The sequence below is a fragment of the Rhinolophus ferrumequinum genome, chromosome 4 (assembly GCF_004115265.2).
Source record: "Rhinolophus ferrumequinum isolate MPI-CBG mRhiFer1 chromosome 4, mRhiFer1_v1.p, whole genome shotgun sequence".
Lineage (NCBI taxonomy): Eukaryota > Metazoa > Chordata > Mammalia > Chiroptera > Rhinolophidae > Rhinolophus > Rhinolophus ferrumequinum.
Genome location: NC_046287.1, coordinates 104,637,595 through 104,662,385, shown reverse-complemented (window position 1 = coordinate 104,662,385; position 24,791 = coordinate 104,637,595). Strand labels below are relative to the sequence as shown.

Below are 24,791 nucleotides of genomic sequence, written 5' to 3'. Positions count from 1 at the left end.
AAAAAAAATCTGATGTTTTTACAATTGTTTTCAAGTGTGATATCATTTATTATAGGAAATGTACTGTATCTTATCCCACTATTTTAAAATTAAGATTGTTTTTGGAGATTTCTACATTTTCTTTTTTTTTCCAACTGCTTTTCCCCCCATAGTTTTTCTTTTTTTAACCATACAGTTTGTACTCAACTTGCTCAGTAAATATTCGTTTTATGTAGGTTATCACTGTATATCCTAAAATGAAGCATTGCTTTTTACTCTTGTAAAAAATGTTTTATGAGTACCTTATATGTGACATATGTACAGAAATGATCTCTTTCCAAAGATGGCATTTTCTAAGATACACACATATATATAGTCTCCTACCTCTTAGATATTTTTCAATAATAGCGAGAGAGATTCCATTGGTTATTGTTGTTTTATTATCATCGATTATCATTGGATGTTTTTCTTAATTGGAGCCATTTTTTTGTAACCCTATTTAAGGCTCTGAAAGGCTGAGGTCTCCATGACCACAGAATTGGTTAGTTGAGTGTTAGGAACTAAAATATCTGCCCTTTTATTCTTGTGCTTTTAGTAAGACTTACCCGTTAGCCACCAGTACTTGGTTTGGTCTCCAGGTTGAGATCACCTACAGTGCAGGTTGTCTGTTACAAATGCTCTGTGGGAGGGCTTGTCAGTGAGAGTTCTCAGGTGGAGTGGCAGGAGCTGGTGTAGGGACTGTGACATTGGCTTAGGTGCCTCTTCTCACCTGTGAGGTGCGAATAATGATGCCATTGTCCTTAATGGCTTCAGTTGTTGTGAGGTGCAAATGTAGGAACGAATAAACCACTTTGTAAACAGGTGAATGCCATGACCCCATTACCTCATTTCTCATGGTCTTTTAAAACTATGATAAGCTTCAAATCATGCTGTTTTCTGTTATCAAGAAGCTAGCAGTGGTGCAGGCAGGTCTGCCTCACTCAGGAGTTAGATCTCACCTTTAGAGGAACAGTTTGAATAACCACCTTTTAAATTCTAAATGAGGAATTTAAAAAAATTTTTTTTGAGTGGTCAATTTTTATACTTGGGTGAATTTGTTTCTGGCATTAAGAAAATTTGTTACATTGTGGAAAATACTTAACTTAGCATTAAATTAAGAGAAGCAAAACTAAAACATCAGGAACCTCAGTGTTACGGATTTAGGGAGGCTTGCTTCATCCTTACTGCCTGGAAATTGCTCAGCAAATAGATTTAGAAAACCATTGTGTTAAACTAGTCACCTAGTCTGGTTTTCATGGTGTTTGTAAGTCCATCAGCTAGGGCTCCCGTCCGACTGTCTATTGTAATTCAGTTGTCACCCTGTACTAGTTGGGAAGTAGTTGACCTAAGTTATAAATACTGTATCAGAGTGTATTTGTTTATGCCATTCTTTCCTTTTTTGAGTATATACATTTTATGAAGTACTGTTGCTTTGTTATGATTTGAGCTTGTTTGGAAAACTTGTTTTCTTGATAAAATTTCAAAAACCAGTATTGCTAGTTCCAGCCATGTGTTTGAAATTAGTTGGGTTTCTAAACCCTAACTGTGTAAGAGGTTGAGGGCATGTGTTATGAGCATAATGGTTGATGTACTGCCCAGCCTGTGTTATGCTGATGCTGACTCTGAACTTCACAGACAATCTCTTACCTCCGTGCTCAGTTGCCACCAGCACAGAAGGTTGATTCCTCTAAGAAGACTTCTCATGCAGGTGGCAGTCAATCGCAATTCGGAATTTTCACATTCTTAGCTAGGGATTATATGTCATTTTCTAGAACGTCTGGGTAATGCATTCTAGCAAAGGGGAGACTTTCTCTCTGATGCTTTCCTTTTCTGGTCACTTACATGTCTTCCTCCCTCACTTCTTTCTCTTCTTATCCTTTTGTTTTCCTTCTGGCTTTACTCTTTCCTGTGTGCACTTTGTCACCAGAGCACTTTTGGACCCTTCACTTTGACGTCGTTGGCACTTGCGGAAATTCTCAGTTGGCAGGGTCAGCTGCGTCCCCCTCTTGTTAAGGAGCTGCTGCCCTGCCATGAGGGCCGGTTTGGCTTTCAAAACTAGCTTCATGGCATTCTTTTGCCTTTCTCTCCGGGAGAGACAGGTTTCTTTCACTTCCTGTCTCAGAAGTAGACCACGCAGATGAAACAGGAGCTCCCCTGGAGGTTGGTGTGACTGCAGCCGTCACTCGGCGGCTCTGGGGCTTCTGGTACCTGTGTTTAAGGCAGAGGGGGGATTCCTAGCTCACAGGGGGGCTTGCCTGCGGGGGCTTTGTTTTTCTATTAAAAGTGTTTTCTGATCAGAACGCATTGAGTGCTTTTCCTTTCTTACTTCACTTTAACTCTTGTCTTCATGGCTCTGTGTAGTTTCAGATGGCTGACAAGATAGAAATGAATTTTATTTACATGATTATTAAAGAAGTCGCTGTGGTAGGAAGTGAAAGCATCCTGCTAAAGTGGTCATCTAGACAGTGCCCCAGTCCGTGGAAAATCATCCTGAAAGCATTAGAAATTCTGCATGAGTGGCGTCCTCTGAAGACCTGACCGTTCCTAGCACCCCTACCGCTGAGAGCGAGAGCAAGTCTCACATGTACTGCCAGGCCTGTCTCCTGCTGGCGGGCTGCTCGACTTCCTTCAAGCATCTTTTGCACATTCGTATTATGTGTGCATGCAGTTGAAGGATAAGAGCAGTTTTCGTGAAGCAGTGTAATTTATTAGATTAGGAAAATCCCTTGTTTTAAATTTGGAATTTGGCTTTCTTTTTTCCAGATTCCTCCATTTGTAGAGACAGGTTGTTATGGGAGCAGTAGTATAGACATCTTCATTTGACACCAAACAGAGGAAGAGAGTTACCTTGAAAACTATGGCATGTCATTCACCTTCTGTAATTCCCCTCTTAGCACAGATAGAAGTCAGCGTGTCCCATTGGTCCTGAAAGCCCGAAGGTACTTGTTTGGTCTTCCTGACTTTGCTGGCATATGCACTTGGGGGTAGATCAGTACTTCTCAAGGGGCATAGTCAAGCGACACGGCAGCCATGGGAGCTTGACTTTCCTCTCTTACTCTCTTGCTGCACCAGTTCCTTCAACTGTAAAATGCAGGAATTGAATTACATGATCTTTGGAGTTCTGTTTCTAAAATTCTTTGAGTCCCTAAGATTTTGTTTCCTTGTTAAAAAACCATGGTTAAAGATTTCAGGTTTCTTGTCCTGGAAATTTTTACTGTTATAATAGAATATGAAGATAGGCAAACAGCCATCATTTTCTTTCAAAAAGATTTCTAATAAGAGATTATTTGCATTACCTTTATGATTCAGGACCATATTTCTCCTTAAGTGATCTAAATAGATAAAGCTGGTTTCTGTTTCAAATTCTCTTTGAATAAAACACTTATTTGTTTTTCTCCTGGAACTTTAATTAATAAGTTCACATTTTTGGAAGCTGTTGCTTTATTTACTGGTTATATTTTAAAGTTTCTAAATTTTTGTGAGTTTTGATGATCATCTCAATTAGAATTCATGTTAAGTTAGCATGGAATAATAAAACTTAAGAAAGGTCCAAATTGGTTCCTCTTACTTGTTTTTGGTATTTTCAAAACTCCTAGGTAGCAGTCTAATGTAATAGGAATTTATGTAGGGTGTACCTTTTATGTAGGGTATAGCTAATTGTGTCAGGAGTAAGATTTTTAAATGACCCGAGCTTGATTAGGAGAGAGAATGATGTGCCTGAGTGTCTTCACGCTCTTCTGATAAATTCTTGAAGGTGCCATTCTGTGCCCAGAGTGAGTCTCATGGCTTTCAGATGCCCCAGTCTAGTGATCTTGGCAAATAACCGGCAGTGTGATCATACATTTTTCATGGGTTTCACATGATGGTTATTTTTAGAGCTTCAGAAAATTCCCACTTTTTCTTGACTTCATTTTGACTGTCTCTCCCTTCTGATAATGCTGTTTGGAAACCGATTGGTTTTGGTGAACAAAAGAAAAATAGAAAATTAATATCAAATAGTTTTAGGTATGTTAATTTTCTATTTTTTCCCCCCTCCTGATTCAGTTTTTAGTTTCAGATACTATAACTTGCAAGTTAAGGCCGGATCTTTCTAAGTGTAGTTTTGGGATTTACTCAGTTTAATCAGTACTGCAATCAGAAAATTCACGAGAACTTCTCACCTTGTGTAAATGTGACTCTTTTTTAAAAACATTTTGAGGAAGATAACCTAGATGTGATTGTGTTGATTTCTGAACTTGCTATTGGAGATGGGTCATCCTGTTGAAAGCTTCAGCCCTCGACAGACTGCAGCGTTTTAACAGCACGGCTCATCACACGTAGCAACGTTCCAGCGCAGGTTTAGCAAGGTGTCCTGAGGGCGCCACGTTGTTTTGCACAGGGTGAGGAACTCTCAGACATTTTCTGATTGCTTTATATTTTTATTTTTATTTTTTTTAAAGCTGTGTTATTTTTTAGTTCTTCATGCTTTGGAAGTAACAGTTGAAGAGAGGTGAGGAAAGTTTGTGAAAATTGTGATCGGTGATTAGCTGCCACCTGCCTGAGGTGTCTCCTGAGAGGAACTAACCTTTTTGTGGTGCTAGAGCGAGGTCACTGGATAAAAAGAGCAGGTAACCACCTTCCTCCTTGTCCGCGGAGTTCTGTTTCAAAATTAATAAGTGCGGAGTGCTCAGGGGACGGTGAGCCGCAGTCTAAAGAACGTGTCCCCTTCCGTCCGCAGAGACCAGCAAGGTGGACTACGTCCTGTTCCAGGCAGCCACAGCCATCATGGAGGCCGTGGTGCGTGAGTGGGTCCTCCTGGAGAAGGGCAGCATCGAGTCCCTGCGCACGTTCCTGCTGACCTACGTCCTGCAGAGGCCCAAGTGAGTCCGCTGGCGCCGGGCGCGCGCGTGCCGGGCGCCTCCTGCTGGATGGAGCTTGCTCCTGCCTGCTCCAGTTTTAATGGGCAGCCTTCATGGCCAAGCCCTCTGTGGGCTCGTGTTTGAAAATCCCATACATGCACGATGGCTGGCTTGCTGCTTCGTGAAATGATGCTTTTTATTTGAGCTGGTGGTCTGGGTTTTGTTTCGTTGAAGAGACTGCTAGAGGTTAGGTCTTTTGTCATCGTGGTTTCCTTCCGAGGATTGGGCTTGTAAATAAAAGGTGATCTGGGACTCATTTGAGAGCTTTTCTCCTCGTCCTTCCTTGTGCTTGGTAAGTATCAGGAGACGTTGGTGAATGTCCCAAAAAGCAGTGTGGACAAACCGAGTGTCACAGAAGTGCATGTGAAGTCAGAGGTTATAGAGAAAAAGCACCAAACTGTTCAGCAGGCTCCTCTGGCTTGAAGAGCCAAAGGGTGGGAGTGAAGGTCTTTGTATGTCATACACACTGTGATAGTCAAACATTTTGCAGGTTGTATACATTTATTGCTTTATGATTTTTTTATAAATGTGAGGAAAATTATCAGCCACACAACTTTTGGGAGAGATTCATTTCCTGTTTTTCATTTTTAAGCCCCTCCCTCACCCCCCAAATTCCAGGTGTTCTCCTAGGAGGAGGCAGCACGCATTCCACGTGTTCTGTTTGTCTAGGTGGATACTTTTCACAATTTGTTCCTTTCCACACTCAACGAAGGAAGTGGAGTGAATCTGAAATGCTGGTGCTTAAGAATGGTGGTTCATAAACACGCATAAAGCTTTAAAACGATTTGGAGCATACTGTCATACCTTGTTCCTACTGACTGTTCATCACAGTCTCTGAATTTCTGACATTTAACAATGACCAGCCTGACTCTGGCACTCAGTGAAGTCCAACTGCTTTCCCTTCAGGAAACACTGTAGGTTAGCACAGCAGGGGTGATGGGTAATGAGCTCTAGATGAGTGCGTGTCGTGTGTGAGCAGAGGGAAGTCTCTTTTATTCTGGGTGTAACAGAAGGAGAAAAAATTGCCCCAGTTTCCAACCTTTCTCTTCTCTTCATTCTGATTTTCTTTCTTTCTTTTTTTTATTCAAGTTTATTGGGGTGACAATTGTTAGTAAAGTTACATAGATTTCAGGTGTACAATTCTGTGATACAATACTGGTTTTCTTCCTTTATTTAAACTTTGTTGTTTGACGAGACCTTTGGGTGTGATACTCACTTGCCCTGAGCTGCTCATTTATCACAGGTTCCCCCAAACTGTCCCTGACCCCCATCACGGAAACCACTGTACTCTGGAGATCTTGGTGGACACAAGTGTGTGGCAGATTTTGCCATGCGTGTGCATGTGTGTGTGTGATCACTTGTATTCTCCAAAATACTCTCAACCCTTCCACCCTTAAATGCTTCTTATTTTGAACAAAATATTAGGTTGGTGCAAGAGTAATTGGTTTTTGCAATTATTTTTAACCTTTTAAACCACAATTACTTTTGCACCAACCTAATAAAAAGCTTTCAGCGAGGTTGAAAGAATAGAACAGTCAATACGCACATGACCTTTTCCTGGTAAAGTCTCAGTTAATGTTTGTCACATTCGATTTCCCTCGTGTGTCTGTGTGTCCGTGTGTATGTGTTTGTGTGTGTGTGTGCATGTGCATGTGTTTGTGTGCGTGTGCGTATGTGTGAGTACATGTGTGTGGATGTTTTGTGCGTGTGTGTATGTGTATGTGTGTGCATGTAGATGTGGGTGTGAGTGTGTGTGGTTGTGTTTGTGTGTGCATGTGTGTGCACGTGTGTGTGTGTACGCACGCATGTGCATTTGCCCCCACCACCTGAAAATGTGCAGCGGAGACCATGAGCATGTCTCCTAAAGGTGTAGTCTCAGTACTCCTGATAGACTTGGCCTGTTTATATTACCTAATGTAAGTCTGGTTCCAGTTGTGTGAGTAATGTTGTTTATATCCTTTTCCTCGTAGGTTATTTTTTTGATCCAGGATTTAACCACAGGTTACGCGTTGTATTTAGTTGTCATTCTCTTCGGTCTCCTTAATCTAGAATAGTCTTTTTTGTTTTCACAACACAGACATTTTTATCTTGTAGAATGTCCTACAGTGTGAATTAGAGTAAAGTGACAGTTTTTGGTGTATCGCGTAGGTCAAATGCTACAGTTACATAGTCTAGAACACGCCACATGTAATGTTGTGTACTCCCATTTTGTTTCTTTTCTGAGTTTTCCTCCTAAAGAGGGCAGAATTTGCACACATACTGTTGTAAAGAGGCAGGCCGTATAGCAGCGGGAAACGGACGGTGAGCCCCACCTGTGCCATTACTGTGACCTTGGGCAAATTATTTAACCGCTTTATGAATTAATTTGCTAATTGGTAGAGTGAGTAATATTACTTTACTCCAAAGATTGTTGTGAGGATTAAATGTATTCATTTTTGTGAAGTTAGTTTACGTAAAGTCTTAGGTAGCATAAGCACTCAATAAATGTTTGCCCTTATTATTTATTTTCCTAGTAATTTATAATCCTTGTCAGGAGAGAGATTCAAAACTAGCCTTCTGTACATGCCTGGTGGTAGTGTTCAGCTTTCTATGTGTTTTCTGGTCATCAGTGTGTCCCCAAAGTACAGGAATCCCCTCTGGCCAGCCCCTGCTGCCTGTAGCAGGTCCTCTGTATTTGTTTGCTTAGTGTATGCTTCAGATCTGTGTGGTGAAACAGTGCTTTTCGCTTCAGCTTGACACGGGACATGTGTGCGTTCTGCATAAATGTCTGATAAACGCCTGTTAGGTGGCCTGCAGTGTCCTTGACCTTGGTACTGCTGTGTCGGCCAGTCTGGGAGATAAAGTGTAACCCAGGTGACAGATACCTATGCTCTACCTGTGAGGTGGTGACTAGCTGTGTGTCAGGGGCCGTTCAGGGCCTGCTGTCTGGACAGAGTGGCAGCACAGTCTTGGCAGAGGGCACAGCAGTTCAGGGGCCTGGAAGTGCGTGAGCATTGTGCCAGCAACTGAAGGAAGGTCAGGGTATCTGCAGTTTTGAGTGTACGTGGGAGGGGTGAGGTCAGAGAGGGGGCCTTAGAAGTGGGTCACCATATCATTTATGTCCAGATGTGTCTGGACACTTTTCAGAGTAAAAGAAAGCACTGTTAATAATTATGTTGGACGGCAGTGTCCCAGGAAAGCTGGGATGGGTCCCACTGCTTCTAAGGCATGTGGAGGAATGTGGGTTTTACCCAAGGGCCCGTGCTGGTTGTATCCTTGCAGTATTCTAGAGGCTGGGTTGGAAGTTCAGAGCTCTGTTTTCTAAACCTTCCCTCTGAGAAGTGGTGTGAACAGGTAGTGTGGTCTCTGTGCCCTGTGGTTGAATGGGCTTCGTAGAATGCCTCCGCTTAGGACCACGCTTTTGCCACCGCACTGAGAAACAGAGCTTCAATGCGACATTTTAGACGGATGTTTTAGAATTTGCGTGTTTCCGTAATGTTGTACGTTGGATGGCTCGCATGTTGTCTTTCCACATTAAAGGGAATGGGTTTAAGATTATATTGCTGGCTGGAGGTGGATAGTAGATCAGAATTTTTCTCTCAGTTGATCGAACCTTGGTCTGCTTCATAGTGAGCTAACTTTCATCTACTGAACACTGCCCAGAGCAGCTAACGTTTATACAGCATGTAGTGTGCACTGGGCACAGCTTTAAGAACATTTAATCCTTGTAACAACCCTGCCACCCCATTTCACAGGCAAGAAAACTGAGGTTCTGAGTGTTAACTCTCTCAGAACCTCAGTTTTCTCAGAGCCCAGTACATAACAGGGTGTGGGTTTGCACCCAGCTCTCTCAGCCTTGAGTCTGTGCGTAACCATGGGGCCACACTGCCCTCAGAAGTAAGTGGTGTTATTAGGAGAGGCAGGCATAGTGAGAAATTCAGGAGTGCTTTTATATTAGATTTCTATAAAAATTTTTACTCTGATTTTTGTGTTTTACAGCCTCCAAAAGTATGTCCGGGAACAGATTCTATTAGCAGTAGCAGTAATTGTAAAACGGGGATCACTAGATAAATCGATTGACTGCAAGAGCATATTTCATGAAGTCAGCCAGCTGATCAGCAGTGGCAACCCCGCGGTGGTAAGTGCGCTCACGTTTGTGTTTGTAAGTCCTTCCTGTTGTTCGGTCAGACACAAGGGCCATTGCAGCAGCAGGAATGGGGGTGTACACGAGAGGGAGGGCCGTGTCCTCTCGTCCTTGTCACATGTGCACACACTGTACACGTAGTGTCCTCTGCTTTTCCTGTGCTTCTTGTTTCCCATGTTGCCATGGTGTTCATAATCATCATTTTCAGGGTGTAAAATATTAGGAGCTAATAAGCCGCAATATTCTTAGCCATTTCCCATCTGATGCACATTTTCCTCATTTTCAATAAGCTTTTGACAGCTACTAGTGATGATAGAAATGTGTGGATCAAATATAAAATGCTATTTGACGTAACATATTATTAAATGTTGCTGTGCCAACAGATGTGCTGTGTATAGTACACTGTGACTTCCAGGTGTTCCTGTCACCTGCCCAAATTGGAGAGCCTTGTTCTTGGCTGAATTACTCTGAGGAGCCGATTGTTTTCTCCCCTCTCAGTCTCCCTCCGGGAACTCTTTGTGCCTGCAGAGTGACTGTTGGGTTGTCACGACTCTGTCACAAGCAGGAGGAATGGGAGTTGGTGTCAGTGAGCAGCTGTGAAGCTGGGTTAGAACTGTTGACTTATCAGCTGTGTCTAACTCATGTGGAATTAGGATGGGTAATAATCCCAATGATTGAAATGTGAACCGTTAGAAAGCTGCCTGGGTGAGGCTTGCAGCTCATAGCCCTTTGGTGGTTACTGACGTGGTTAGTCGCCCCACGACTGAGCGAGATTTAGTCGTTGTGCCTGTGGCCTGAGGGAAGTGGCAGTTCCCCCCAGGTGGGCCGCACACTGTCCCTCCCTTCCCAGTGTCCTGGGTCTCTTCTCCCCGCCCCCGACTGTGCCCAGGTGGGGGCTCACCCCTCTGCCCCACCATGTCCTCTGCGGGGTCTTGGCTGAAGGAGGATTGAAGCACGTGTCAGGATAGGGAGCGCCCTGTACACACCGGAGGAATTTGGGTTTTCCTTTGGAGCCCACTAGAGGTCCTGGGTTTGGTGTTTGGAAGTGAAGGCAGGCGTTACTGCACCCATTTGCAGTGTGCGCTTGGCTAAGTTGTGACGCTCATGTGCACCCGTGAACTGCCACCAGTCGGGACTCACAGCACTTGTCCTTGTGTCCTGATTTCTGTGCCATGTGGATGGCATGTTCTCGAGGTGCAGACTCACGTGTCGTGTGTCTGGGCTCCTGTGCGGCCACAGGTGGCTACTGAGCATTTGAGATGTGGCTGGGTGTGCCTGAGGAACTCAGTTTTCAGTTTGAGTTAATCGTAGTTAATTTACATTTAGATGGCCACATGTAGCGAGCTAGTGACAGCCGTATTGAACAGTGTAGTTCTAGAGACTTTGATGATCCAAAGGTCTAATGATATGTCCTCTCGCTTAATCTTAGTATTATAAAATGTATTTGTTTATGTAAAACCAGTAACTTCAAAAATGTGCATGTTTGAATCACTATATTCTGTGAGTCATTTGGCTTATTTTATGTGGTGAGACGCTTTCTTGCGAGTAGTCCCCAGCGAAGGTTCCATTTACTGTTTCTGAGGTAAAAGAACTGGTCATGGCACTGTGGGGGCTTCTCCCGGACGTGGGCCCCACTCTGAGAAGGGCTGTGCTCTGGGTTGCCGCTGCAGTCCCTCAGGGTTGCCCCCTTCGTTGTGTAGCCGGGATCTTGTTACTTGGCGGAGAGCTCGTTCTGATGGCCTGTGTGCAGTCCAGGGGTGGCCATCCCTGAGGGTCTCGGGAAAAACCAGGGATGGAGCTAACTAGCCAGAGCTCCCAGGGGACAGGTTTGGAACTGAGGCTGCTGCTTGGGAATGTTATCCTAGCCGCCCCCCGCTCTGCGTCCTGCACCTCCACGTTGCAGATTCTACTTGAGGACGTGTTGTTTCTTGGGACAGTCACAGTGAAGGAGTCCAGCTAATGGAGACTGACCAGGATTTAAACTTGAGGAGCGTAGCCACTAACCCTGGCGCCCGGATGCTTATGACTATAATGCCTGTCCCTTGTTAGGTTGGCCATCACGTCGGCTGGAATTGCAGTGTGAAGGTTGAATTTCTGTGCCCGTTTTCACCCCCCACATATCTTCTAGGCACCTTGTGTCTCTGCGGAATGAGCACACGCCAGGAGTTGTGCCCCCACTTCCTCTCCCCTGGGGCCGTCTGACCCACCACAGGAAGTCCCAGTGCAGCCAGCAATTGGCCTTTTTTGAGTCCCGGAAATAACCAATCTTCCGAGAAGGATTGGAACACATGTAGCCATTAGGGAAAATTTAGCTGTATTCACAGTGCACATGCTGTGACAATAGTGGATAAATTTAATATCCTCTTGAAATACTCCAAAACAAAGCTTTTTTTTTTTTTTAAAGTTGAATTTCTGCTAACAGAGTTAAGAAATTTTTACAGCAGTGGAAGTCAATGGTGGGAGGTAGAATTTAATCTCAAGATTGCAGGGTGAATTTATTCTGGCGACCACACTGAAAACATTAATTAAGCTTAAAATGTCCTACATTTATGTGCAAGGTCAGTGGCCACCGCAGGGCCGTCCCTGTTGGCCCTTGCCTGGCAGGTCAGAAACATGAGCTTGCAGACCAGTAAAGCATTTCAGTACATCTTCCTTTCTCTCCCTCTCGGACTGTTAAGAGTTTGTGAGAACGGTTTAAGAACTTACTTAAGGATTTCTTAGTCTCAGAGGTGTGATCAGCAGCGGAAGAGAGGTTTAAACTTTGATAAGAAAGTAGAGTGATAAAAGGAGAACATTGGTACAGAGGCTAGCAACTGCCTTTGTAAGGTTGAGTGTAAGAGCTATTTGAAAAGAAGAGATAATTGATGGTTTTCTGTGGATGGAAGAAAGCGTTGACCTCGTAGGTTAAGTTAGGTGACTAAGCTCCATGGGCCGGAGCTGCGTGGAGTCTGGCTTTCCCTCTTCCCTGTCTGTGGTGGCCTTTCCCTTGGTATTAGTCTAATGCCCATGCTTAGATGAATTTCGGGGCAGTAGGATCGTACAGTGCGGGTTTTGGTCGTGGAGTCACACGTAGGGCTGCCTGGCAGAAGACGGCAGCTCTCAGAGCCTTCACTGGGCCTCAGCACATGTCCTGCCCGGCGGGCCCCACCCCTCGTCCAAGCTGGGGCATGAGCGCTTTTAAATCATCCCCTTTTCTATCCAGTAATATTTTAAGTATTGAAAGCAGGAAGGAAGTATTTATGCTATTATCCATGAGTGAAAACTGGTTGTGTATTAAGGAAAAGAAAACAGGAGACTAACATATCAGCTCTCCTTTAAATGCCTTAAAGGCTTATTTTATAGTCCTGGTTCTCTGCAGATGGTCCTTTGGGAAAATGTCTAGTTCATACATATTTCCTAAGGAGATGATGTTTCTTAGACACAGTACAGTTGCCCATGTACTGTAACAGACTCTTAGAGTAGTTAATCTCATACAGTCAACGAATGCTGTGCTGCTTCGTGTCAGTTTTTGTGGGTGGGCTGTTTTCCTCCTGTGGCTACAAAGGTTGCTGATGTAACTTCATCCCAGTTTGCAAGTATCAGAAGTACTGTCTGCTCACTCGGAAGACATAGATATGGAGACATTACCTCCTACAGAGAGCAGCTCCATTTTTCAGATTATAAATTAACGTTTAAGCTCACTTTTTCATCCATGTTTGTTTTACTTCCTCTGGAAGTGGTAGATATACATGAAATTGCTTTTAAAGCTGCTTCGTTTAGCATTTACGCCTTCTTCCTTCCTTTCTGCTGCTTGAGAGAGAGAAGTGGGTGAGAAGTTCGCCGTCCACAGCAGTGCCACGCTGGGCCTGCTGGCCAGCTTAATCTCTCTTCTCACAGGTCTCATTGATGTTTGCTGAGGGGCAGCTGGGCGTCTGCTTTATATACAGCGACCTTTCATAAAGTTTATTCTTGGTAATAAATCTCCCGGGGTAAGAGCCAGGCTATTATGAGACAAGCCTCTCTTTGGACAAGAGTGTTTTATTTTGTCAGCTGGAGTTAGTGCTTCAGTATCTCGTGCTTGTGACAGTGAGCTTGTGAGTAGGGCAGGCTATTTCTGAGGGGTTTTCACTGTCATGAAATCAATGGCTTTTACTAGAAGTGAGAATGCTGCCATAAGACTTGAATGCAAAGACACCAGTTACTTGGTTGTTAGAGGGTTACCTTGTGAATTTTCAATACTTCAGTGAAAGAACAGATTAGATGATTTCATAACCTTGAGGCCTCATTGAATTTCTTCTGCTTGTTTCACACGTTTACGTTTTCTTTTTGAAATTTATCAGCTGTGAAGAACATAGGAAGTGCATTGTGTGTTCATTTTCCACTTGCCCTTGTGTTGCTACAATGTTAGGTGTAGAAGTAACGTTGACCCATTAATCTAGGTAACATTTACCGAGCATCTGCTCTGTACGTTAGTGATGTTTCGCTTCTGGCTTTCTTTTATTAACTGATAACTTACCTTGTGATTTTAATTTGGTGGAATGTAGATAACAATCAAGAACCAGGAAAGCCAAAGTGGGTGGTAAATTTTTGTGATGCTCATGAAAAGTACTGCTGCCACGTTACCTTAGGGGGGCCTGCCACATCTGCAGGGTACTTTACCTGTGTGTTGTAATTGGAACATTCACACAGTCATGGGCACTAGGCAGGGCAAAGGGTGGTAACCCTTTTTGTAGATGAGAAAACTGAGGCCAAGACAGCTGAAAGGATTTGCCCTCCATTACTTGAAGTTGTGAATCTTGGACTGTTAGAACCCAGAATTTTCTGACTTCTTTGTCTAAACAGTGAGATTCTTGTACTGGACTCTGGAAAGAGTCCCATAGTGTTTTTATTTAGAATTTATTTTGGTTACAGTTTTAATACATTTTATTATTTGGTCTCTAACTTGTTGGAAATGAAAATGATGATGACTTTAGAACGGCTCATTAGTACTGGCCACGTAGCCAAGCGGAGTGTGACACCGACCAAGGATGCCTGAGGACAGTTGGAGCAGCTCAGATCAGAGCGCTCAAGGTGTGTCCAGCCCGCGCGCTGCGTGGGGTCCAGGCGCTCACGTCGCACGGCCCACGGCAACTGCTGTAGAAACTTTTCCTGGGGAAACACTTACATAAAGGTAGTTTCATGAAAACTGTCTCCTGTACATGGGCAGGTATTCACTTAGTTCTTCATGACCGTGGACAATGAAGCACTGCTGTGAGTCTCAGACTCAGACTTTACTGATGGTGCTTTACACCAGTCGTCCCTTCCACCAGTGTGGCGGTCCCTCCGTCTCCTGCCTGCAGTCCGTCAGCTTTGATGTGGTTTCACTGAAACTCACCACTGACTTACGCACAGCAGCACTTGTTTCTGACCCTCTCGAATATCAGTCACTACCTCTAGTAGGGAAACGAAACCTGCCCTGACTGTCATAGGCACAGAGTCAGCGCCTGAAGGTACTGGTCGTGAGGGTCAGAGGGCAGCACTTGGGGTGACCATCGAGACCTGAAAGTCTGCAGCAAGCCCCCAGGAGCCTTGTATGGGGTCAGAAAAGCAGGAACTTGAGCTCTCTCAGAGGCAGACCTGGGTCCTCCCCCTGCTCTTCTTCTGTCCCGAGAAGGAGCTGTCCTCTTGTCTCTCAGCATTGCAATTTTGGCTCGCTGCCCAGCTGCCTGCCGTGTAAGCAGGCACTTCCCAGGAGAGGAATCTGATTTTAGTGAGGTTTAATTGATAATTAGATACTGAACATGAGTGAGCACATTGGGAAATGGGGCCTAGATGCATTGCTATGTGTTGAACTCTTTTATGGAGAGAAAGAGAGACTCTAGATATATGCAGAGGTGCTTGTCTCTCTTAATGTACAATCGTTAAATTATTCATTATTCTCCAGGAGTTCTATGAATTTGGCACCTTGGAGCCATCGCAATGTGTGGAGTGTAGTTAATGCTTACGGTGCTCTTCTCAGGTCCGCCGCACACGGCTTCCACCGTAAGGAGCAGCTAAACCAGGTGGCATCTTTTAGTGATGAAAATATCACACTGACTTTGTTCTTTGAGAGCTGGTAATTCTAGGTACGTTAAAACCAGGTTATTTCTGGTACTACCTCTAACCATGCTGCATAATTTATTTTTATGTATCTTTGAAGTCTTTGAGTGCTAAATTTGAAAAGAATACACTTACTTTAAAAAGTTTGTGGTTTTATTTCATGTTAAGTGTAAAGTGGAAAAAGGACAATACAAAGCAGTACCGTGTTTCCCCAAAAATAAGACCTCGCCATACAATCAGCTCTAATGCGTCTTTTGGAGCAAAAATTAATATAAGACCTGGTATTATATCGTATCATATCGTATCATATCATACCATACTATATAAGACCAGGTGTTATTTTACTGTAAGTAAAATAAGACCCGGTCTTTACTTATAGTAAAATAAAACTGGGTCTTATATTAATTTTTGCTCCAAAAGACGCATTAGAGTGATGGTCCGGTGAGGTCAGGTCTTATTTTCGGGGAAACGGTACATTTGGGTTGATGGTAACGGTGTGTAAATAATGACACCTGTGTGCTAACAAATTGGGAAGCTGGGAACAAATGTTACAGTAATAGCCTCTGGATGGTAGGACAATGCAGTTTGATTTCCTTTGTGCTTTTCTGTACCTACTAGTTTTTTTTAAGATAAAGATGTTATTTTTGTAAGAAGAAAACGTTTTTAAAAGCAAGATATTCTTACATTCAAAGAGCTTCATCTATAATGAGAATGTATTCTGTTTCAGTGTCCTGTGCTAGGAATGTACTTTCTTTTCTGGGTGAATTAGCACTTCCTTAGTGTGAAAGGCTGCTGTTCTGCAGGGATGTCTTTACTGCTGCATCTCAAAAGCAATCCCATTCCACTGAGGGCTCCTTGTGTGTCTGATGAAGCTTTGGTGCAAGGAGACACTTCCTGTAAAGTCCTTCCCTTTTCTGGGCAGTCTTAAACTCAGAACAGTTCTTGCTCTCATTGCTCCTGCCTCTTCCCTTCACTCATCTTTTAGGGTCTTGACCACAAACACATGCATGTAATCTTAGGAAATGTTTATTTCACACAAAAGTAAAGGTTTATTGTGAATACTTGTTTCCATCATTAGAATTGTGTTACTAAAAGTTTGAATATGGTCATAGTTTAAAAATCATGCCATTTTGTGGTGAATATAGTTTGGCACTGTTTGTGCAAGTTGTAAATTACTTGTGCAAAACTATAATTTCATTTGTAAGAGTGATACGTTTGTGTTTAATGGGTACTTCTGGGTTCATAATGTTCCATTCAGTGAGGTCTTACTTATAAAGAATAGGAGAAAAGCTAAGGCTAAAAGATGTAAAAATGGAGGATACTGAAAATTGTTTTCAGAATCATAGGATCTTTTGTTAGATCCTTGTGAGTTAACTTTTCCCTTTGAATTTTATTAATTTGAATGTAATGCCTACTTTCCCCACCAAAGCCTAGCTGTATTTAAAAACTATGTTCCTACTTGATCCCAGTGTTACTTAAATAGATTTGTGAAGTTTTGGTTGCTGGCACTTTGACCATAAAAGTAAGCCATTTTTAACTACATTTTTGTTAACTGAGAAAATGAAGGCATTGAACTTGATGAGTTTCCCGGACCCCTTTCAACTGTGAAACGGAGGTAGCTGTGTCCTCCAGAAGAGGCTTGTCTGCGCCTGCATCCTTACACCAGTGTCTTCCTTGGGTCGTGAAAGGCAGTTGAACTTTTACACTTTTCTGGACGATTTGGGGAAGGGGACAGTTTTTTAAAAAAATGTATATTTTGAGTTAGATTGCAAAGTGTGTGTGTATTTAAGCTAGCCCCAGCACAGTCAGAGAACTTTCATCCTTGTTGAAGCAGCTGGTCTGAACCCCAGGTTCCTGTATCCTCTGCTGTTGGGGCTTCTTGTGGAGGGAAAGGCCCAGAAACCGCTCTAATGCACGTTCTTGTGTGCTGGCTATAAATATCAGCTATACAGCATGCTTGCTTTAGTTGAGATGAAGAGGCAAGTAGGAATTTAATTCTTTTTTTATATTTTTTAGAGGAAAATTTCAGACATATGCAAAAATAGACAAATAGCATATTGGTCCCCCATGTGATCAGCATTCAGCTTCAACAAATGCCGACAACTCATGCCAATCTTTAGGAATTTAATTTTATGTATATTGGCTAAGATTTGCCAAGATAAGCATCTGTAAGGTCAAGGTACTGACATCAGAAGCATTTCTGAACAAAGATGTGGCAGTTGGTGGGTGGGATGACTGTTCAGCTGTTGTATAAGCTTGCATAAATAGTATCGTCTTGACTTTAATCTTTGGTTGTGCAGAGGTGGTGAGCAGATTTCTGTTTAACCCCTGGAAAGGGGCCAGAATAATTTGTAACCCTCCATCTTGGCACCTTGACTCTAAATGATCTCTGAATAAAGCAGGGGGTTGGTGTTAGGAGCCTGCTGGCGAGAGCCATTGAAAAGGAAACTTCCTTTTCAATTGAAAAAACTTTTGTGTATTACCTGCATAGTATTTTAGAGACTATAAACTCTTTCACTTTTCTTCTGTTTGGAAATACATTTTACAGTCATCGAAACATAGAGTCGGGCAAACTGGGTTCATCTCTGCTGGCCTTAAGTACTTAAGGTCTCTGACTCTCTCCTCTTTCAGTCAGGTGGGGGTGTGAATTATTAATAAATGAGATGATACATTCAACACTGATTACCTTAAAATATCACTTGCACTCCGCAATCATGTTAGGAGTATATCCTGAGTTCAAGGCTTACACGGATTTGGGTAACTGGAGTGGAGGAAGTGCTATAAGCAATTACTGGGCTGCTTAGAAAGGAGAGCCAATCGTTATTTTGTCATAGTTGAGTTTTTGACTGATAGGTACCAGATCTAAAAACATACTGGAGGATCTAAAGATTGAAACTGTTTCATTATGTTAGAAACAAATGTGGTATTGAAACAAAGCATTGGAAAAAAATAATGCCTCACTATTATTTCTTCTCCAATAATTACAGCAAACTCTGGCCTGTTCTATTCTAACTGCATTATTGAGTGAATTCTCAAGTTCAAGTAAAACTAGCAACATTGGACTGAGTATGGAATTCCATGGTAACTGCAAAAGAGTTTTTCAGGTATTGGCATTTTTGTTCTTAAGTTTTAAGTATTAGATGGTTCACTTTTTATACAATCTGTCCCTAAGGCAATGAGGACATTTAGTTTATCTGGTTGAATGATAGTGCGCCTGAAGATCTATGCTGTGATTTCGTAGGAAATAACAAAGTGACAGGTTTTGTGAACATAGTTGACGATTTAAAATTACTTGTTTAATTCTAGTCTTCAAGCAAAACAAAAAGGAAATACCACTCTAAAGATCCTTAGTTTATTTATTTTGTTCTTACCGTGTTTAGATGTAACACTTCAATTGGTGGGACTCTGCTGTCCTTAAAAATAGGCCTGGCAGCGTGCCCACAAGGGCTGTGTATTTCAGTGTTATTGCAGATGGTGTGGGCTCTTTGTCTTGTATGTATTGTTTGGCTCTGAAGTGAAGTTATGTGAAGGCACTGGCTTAAATCCGAGGGCCCTGCACTAAAGCAACTGAGCCCTCCGGCTCTGCGTAGTCGTCAGTCTTCTCCACGAGTGGCGTTTCTGTGACAGTGAGTGTATCCAAAGCGACGCCTCTCGGAAGCTCCCTGTGATGTCATTATGAGCAGGCCTGAAAATGGAAAACATTCCTGAAGAAATAGTGTTTTCCATTGGAAGTGTTAAGGTGCTTATTGTTTTGTTTTATGGTTCTCAAAGGGAACACATTTTTAATAAGCTTTTGACCCAGAAGTCTCTGTGGTCCACTTCCTGCAGGAGGAAGACCTTCGCCAGATCTTCGTGCTCACGGTCGGGGTCCTGCAGGAGTTCAGCAGGCGGGACAACCTCAGCGCTCATATGTCGTCGGTATTTCAGCGTTACCTCGCGCTTGCCAACCAGGTCCTCAGCTGGAACTTTCTTCCTCCAAATTATATCCTTTGACAACTGAATAGTGTCTGTGGTAATTTTCATAATGACTTAATTATAGCTGAAAGTACTTTATCTCTGAGGTTTGTAAAACACTGTTGAAAGAAAATAAGTCTCTTGGAAATGGCATTTAACTTCTATTATAAGACAGCACCGTAGACTACTTAGAAGATTTAAAATTGTGCAGAACTTTGTAGGGGCGGGCTAGGTGAATGGAAACAGAAAGGGTTGTGGGGTGGGTGGTCCTGGGACTGGCTCACGGAGGAGCAGCCACAATCCTTAGGAAGGAGGAGGACAGGTGGGAAGTGCACTCCCATCCGCTGCTGGATTGCATTCTCCTGGTGGTGGAAATAATTGGATTTCTGGGCTGCTTTTCCTCAAGGCCGCTTTGGCGTCCTCTGACTCTCTTGCTCTTCATGGATGACGATATGTTCAAGTGTCGGTAACTAGGTAGTACGAAATAAAAAAGTATGAAATAAAAATATGAAAATTGCATTTCTAGCAGATTGTTTATTAGTAATACAGAAGAATTTAAATGGATTATACTATAGCTACAAATACCTGCTTTTCTAGCATTGGCTACAGTGCAGAAACTTTGTTTTAGAGAGCAGCTCCTTCAAGTTCCTCATTTACTCTCCTATGCCCTTGGCTGCCTGTAATAGACTGAATGCAGCACCCCGTCTGACGGCCCGTGTGTCACGTTGTGCCCCACTTGTCTGGGTTGGGGTCTCAGGATCCTGGGCACACCACTTCACCTCTCTGGGTTGCACTTTTCCAAATGGAGAATGGGGTGTGGATTGTTACATGGGTTACATAAATGAAACAATAATTCGGAACTCTCAGGAGTTACCTTCTATTTGTTGAGCTCTTACTAGTCTCCTTGAGTAAAGAAATAGATCAGCTAGCTACCTGCGTATGCTCTTGTTCTTGATCTGACATACTCCTCACGGCACAGGAAGTTACAGGGAATTTATCCTCTCCTGGATGTTTTTAATCAGCCCTTCCTTGGGGGTCTGGTGTGGGGGAGTCTATTTAGGTTTAGAAAAAGACAGATGATAAGCAAACAGGAAGTAGCTCTTCAGCCGTCCCAGAGATTTAGGAGGGACTCACCTTTATTCCAGCAGGGCCAAGAGTTGCTGTGTTAGGTGTGTAGAAATGAGTGAATCATTTGTGGCTGGTACAATTGTAGGATTTTAAGGGGCGGCATGTAATGTTTTCTTCTGTCTTCAAGTTAATGCATTCATGTAATAGAAACTTAACTGTAAAATATTGGATCGTTGGTGAGTCTCTTACTCAAACCCCAAGTTCTCTGGTCATGGTGAGCTGCTGCTTTGTGGGGCAAAGCTTTCCGGAGGCCAATCACTCTCTCCTTTTATCCCTATTCTCTAAGCTTTCCTCTAACAATCAGTTCTGTATCATATATATATCTATATGTATATCTGTATATATATATATATAGATATATATATATAGTTGTTAAGAAACGCATATTTTCTTAGGTGTGCTTTAAAAAAAAATTTCCCCTTTAAGTGTTGCAATATAATTTTTGCTCTAGTTTTTGTTAGTTAAAAAAAAATATGTTGAAAAACTTTGAGACAGATTTAAAAAGTAGCAGGCCATATGGAGCTATCAAAATGAATTATATATGTAAAGGAAGTCAAAAGCCACACTGCATATATATTGTAGCCAATTTTAAAGTCTGTTTTAGGGGAAAATGTACTTGGCTGAAGTGACTATTTTGTAAATGGAAGCAGTGCTCTGGGAGTGTGGAAACAAAGTTTGTTTAAAGATACACACTCATAAAATATTTTTACAAAGTATTTAGATAAGCTTTGGAAAACTTGGCATCTCAGAATGATGAGCACGGCTACAATGTTGCCAAAGGAAATAACTGGGTGTTTAAAGAAAAGTAGCTCTTGACCTTGACTTGTGGATATTCTGCTTCATGGCAGACACGTGAGTTCCTGTGTGACTGTAGGGTTGTGTAGGGTTGTATAGCAGCTGTTTATTGGGTCACCAAACTATACTTCCTTAAGTGGAAAGAACATGGCAGTGGAATTAAACTAAGCCTCATTTTCAGGGCCAATTAAGGAAATTACTCTCAAAAATCCCAGTTTTGACATTTCTGATTTTGGCAATTACTTGAGATCTAGTCAATCAGTGGGGAGATAATTGAATAATTATTTAGCTTTATGGCTTGTAAAGGGTCTAATGATGAAATTTAACTTAGTTAAGATATATTAAGGTGATGGCTTTTTAAAAAATGATTTGCCTTTTAGGATAGATGAATAGCAAGTAGACCTTATAAAATGTGTTGTATGTTTCGTATCAATTACATATGTATGTATGTATGCATTTTTTTAAAAAATAAATTTAGTTAAAAAAATTTTTTTATTGGGGATTATTTGGGAACAGTGTGTTTCTCCAGGGCTGGTCAGCTCCAAGTCACTGTCCGTCAGTCTAATGGAGGGTGCAGCTCAGCTCCAAATCCAGTTGCCGTTTTCAGTCTTTAGTTGCAGGGGCGCAGCCCACCATCCCATGCGGGAATTGAACCATCAACTTTATTGTTGAGAGCTTGCGCTCTAACCAACTGAGCCATCCGGCCGCCCCTTGTATCAAATATATTTCATCATTTAGAATGGCATCATGTTAAATTAATATCAATCCTTATTCATAGTTTTTGTAATTTGTTTTATATCTTTTTATTTTGATGTCATTTTAAACACACAGAAATACAAGAGTAGTTCATAGAATTGCCATATACCCTTACCAAGATTCATCAATATTTTACATTTTGTCCCCTTTATTTTTCTTCCCCTATATACGGGCACACACATATGTACATGTGTCATTTGCATACTTGTAAGTATTTAATTGCATTCTTCTTGCTGAACCATTTGAGAGCAGTTGCAGACATTATACCCATTTACTTCCTAATATTTCCCTGTATGTTTTCCTGTGATCAAGAATTTTGAAATGGCGCTGTGGTTCTTATATGAGAATGTCTTACAAAACTATAGTACAGAAATTTAATGTTGACATAGTATTATCTGATCTGTAGTCCGTATTCAAGTGTTGTCAGTTGACCCAATAATAGCCTGTGTAGCTCCTTTCAGTTCGTTGTACTTTGTCGTCCTAAGTCGTCTTTGATCTGGAGCAGCTCCTCAGCTTTTCTTTGTCTTTCATGAATTTGACATATTTGAAGTGTATAAGTTAATACCTTTTAAAATGTTCCCAAATTTGGGTCTGTGTGGTGTTTCCTCATGATTAGATTTACGACTCACGTTTTATAGGAATACCCTAGTGGTGACATGTGCTGTACAACAGGGGGCACATGGTTTCAGCCTGTCCCACGGGGGAGCCTTCACGCTGACCATGCGGTTAAGGTGGGGTCTACTGAGTGTTTCCAGTTAAAGTTGCTGTTTCTTTTTATAATTGTAAGGAATTATACTTTAAGAGCATGGAAATATCCTGATCCTCCTAAAAGTTTCAGCCATTAGTTTAGCATCCCTTGGTGGTTGTTGCTCGAGTCAGTTATTACTATGATAGTTGCAAAGTGGTGACTTTTAATGCAGCGTTTCCTTTTGTTATTTTGCTGCACTCTGCCATAGGAAGAGCTTCTCCCCTTCCGCTCTGTTACTTATTTATTCATTTGTATCAATAGTGGCCAAGGGTCTCTCCTTCTGTTGAATGGATTAGTCTCTGTTGCTTTATTTCCTTTGATGCCCAAATTGTTCCCACTTTGGCTCCTGCCACCTGACTTCCGTGCCCTTTGATTGTCCCACTGTTCTAAGTTTTACCTGAAATAACTTAATTTTAAGTTCTTAGGAATGAGTGATTTTAGATGTTCTATGAAGGATCCATTCCAATTATTTAAAAGTTTTCTTTTAAATATTTAAAAATTGAGCTCCTTAAAGAAAGTTTTCTCTGCGTAAAGCCCTTTCTTTGCACCCTTGCTTGGAGCAGCTTGCACTGCAGGGTGTTGTAACAGTGTTGTTGGGGTGTATTTCACACACTGTCATGCAGACACTATCAATGCAGCGACCGGAGTTGTGCAGCCGTCACTATCACTGATTTTAGAACATTTCCATCACCCAGTAAAGCAGCCCTGTATCTCTCAGCAGTGCTGGACATCTCACGTGGATAGAGCCACGTACTGTGGGGTCATCCTGTGGGGTCGTCTGTGCCCGGCTTCTTTCACGGAGCCTCAGGGATGTGCATGTGGTAGCGCACACCAGCACTTCATCCCTGTCCTGGCCACATAATACTCTGGTAAGGATGCACCACCTCCTGAGGTGTCCATTCATCTCTTGATTGACAGTTGGGTTGTTTCAAGTTTTTGGCTCTTATGACAACACTGCAATGAGCACTCGTGTGTGTTTGTGTGGACTCACATTTTCATTTCTCTTGGGTATACCCAGGAGTGCAGTTGCTGGACCATAAGGAAACTCTGTGTGTAACCTTTCGAGGACCTGCCAGGCTTTTTTCTGGACTGGCTGACCCATTTCACATCCCCCCAGCAGTGCGTGGGGCTCCAGCTCTTCACATCCTGGCCAGCACTTCTGTCTGTCTTTTTGTGTGTGGCCAGCCCATTTCACATGAATTCGTATTGCACTGGTTCTGATTTACATCACCCTCATGTTAACCTAGTAAACCTCTTTTTATGGGGTTATGGGCCATTTGCATATCTTCTTTGGAGAAGTGTCTGTTAAAATGCTTTGCCCATTGAGTTGTTTTTCTTTATAAAATTTTTGCACTGTAAGACTTCTTTATGCATTATAGATATGTGAAGGAAACCCCTGAACAGATACATGACTTTCAAATACTTTTTCCCATCTTGTGGGATGTGTTTTTACTTTCTTGATGATGTCCTTTGAAATAGAAACTTTTAATTTTGATGTCCAATTTGTTTTTTCTTTTATTGCTTGTCGTTTTGAGATATTTAAAATGGCTTCACATAATCCAAGGTCACATTGATTTTTTAAAAAATAGTCTTTATTTTTTAGAGCATTTTTATGTTCCTAGCAATGTTTCAGCGGAAGGTACAGAGATTTCCTAGATGTCCCCTTCGCCGACACACGCACCGTCTCCCCTCATTGTTAACATCCCCAACCCGAAGGTACATTGGTTACAATTGATGAACCTATGTTGACACGTCGTCATCACTGAAAGTCCATAGTTTACACGAGGGTTCACTCTGGGTGTCGTATATTCTGTGGGTTTGGACAAATGTATAATGACGTGTCCACCTTTTCAGTGTCACACAGAGTAGTTTCACTGAAAATCCTGTGCTCTGCCTATTTATCTGGTCCTCTCTCCAAATCGTCAACCACTGATCGTTTTATTGTCTCCATAGTTTTGCGTTTTCCAGAATGTCTAAGAGTTGAAATCAGACAGTATGTAGCCCTTTCAGGTTGGCTTCTTCCACTTAGTCACATGCGTTTAAGGTTCCTCCGTGTCTTTTCATGGCTGATAGCTCATTTCTTTTTCGCACTGAGTAATACTCCACTGTCAGGACGACAGTTTACTTATTCATCACCTACTGAAGGATATCTGGATGCTTCCAAGTTTTGGCAATTATGAAGAAATGTTCATGTGTAGGATTTTGTGTGGATGTAAATGTTCAGTACCTTCAGGTAAATAAATACCAAGGAGCATAGTTGCTGGTAAGAGTATGTTAGTGTTTGAGAAACTGCCAGACTGTCCTCCAGAGTGGC

At 42.2% G+C, this 24,791-nt stretch overlaps 1 protein-coding gene across 2 annotated transcripts in view; it reads left to right on the top strand.

Moving 5' to 3' along the window:
• The window catches only part of XPO4 (exportin 4), an 85,953-nt gene that overhangs the window by 15,471 nt on the left and 45,691 nt on the right, over window positions 1–24,791 (top strand). Inside the window, exons 3-7 of one of the 2 annotated variants that reach the window (XM_033104662.1) lie at window positions 4,474–4,625; window positions 4,736–4,877; window positions 8,895–9,033; window positions 18,084–18,200; window positions 18,925–19,078. In XM_033104662.1, the coding sequence (XP_032960553.1) occupies window positions 4,783–4,877; window positions 8,895–9,033; window positions 18,084–18,200; window positions 18,925–19,078 (505 nt within the window). In that variant the 5' untranslated portion in view covers window positions 4,474–4,625; window positions 4,736–4,782. The remainder of the gene's footprint in view (window positions 1–4,473; window positions 4,626–4,735; window positions 4,878–8,894; window positions 9,034–18,083; window positions 18,201–18,924; window positions 19,079–24,791) is intronic. The other variant, XM_033104661.1, reaches the window with a different exon arrangement.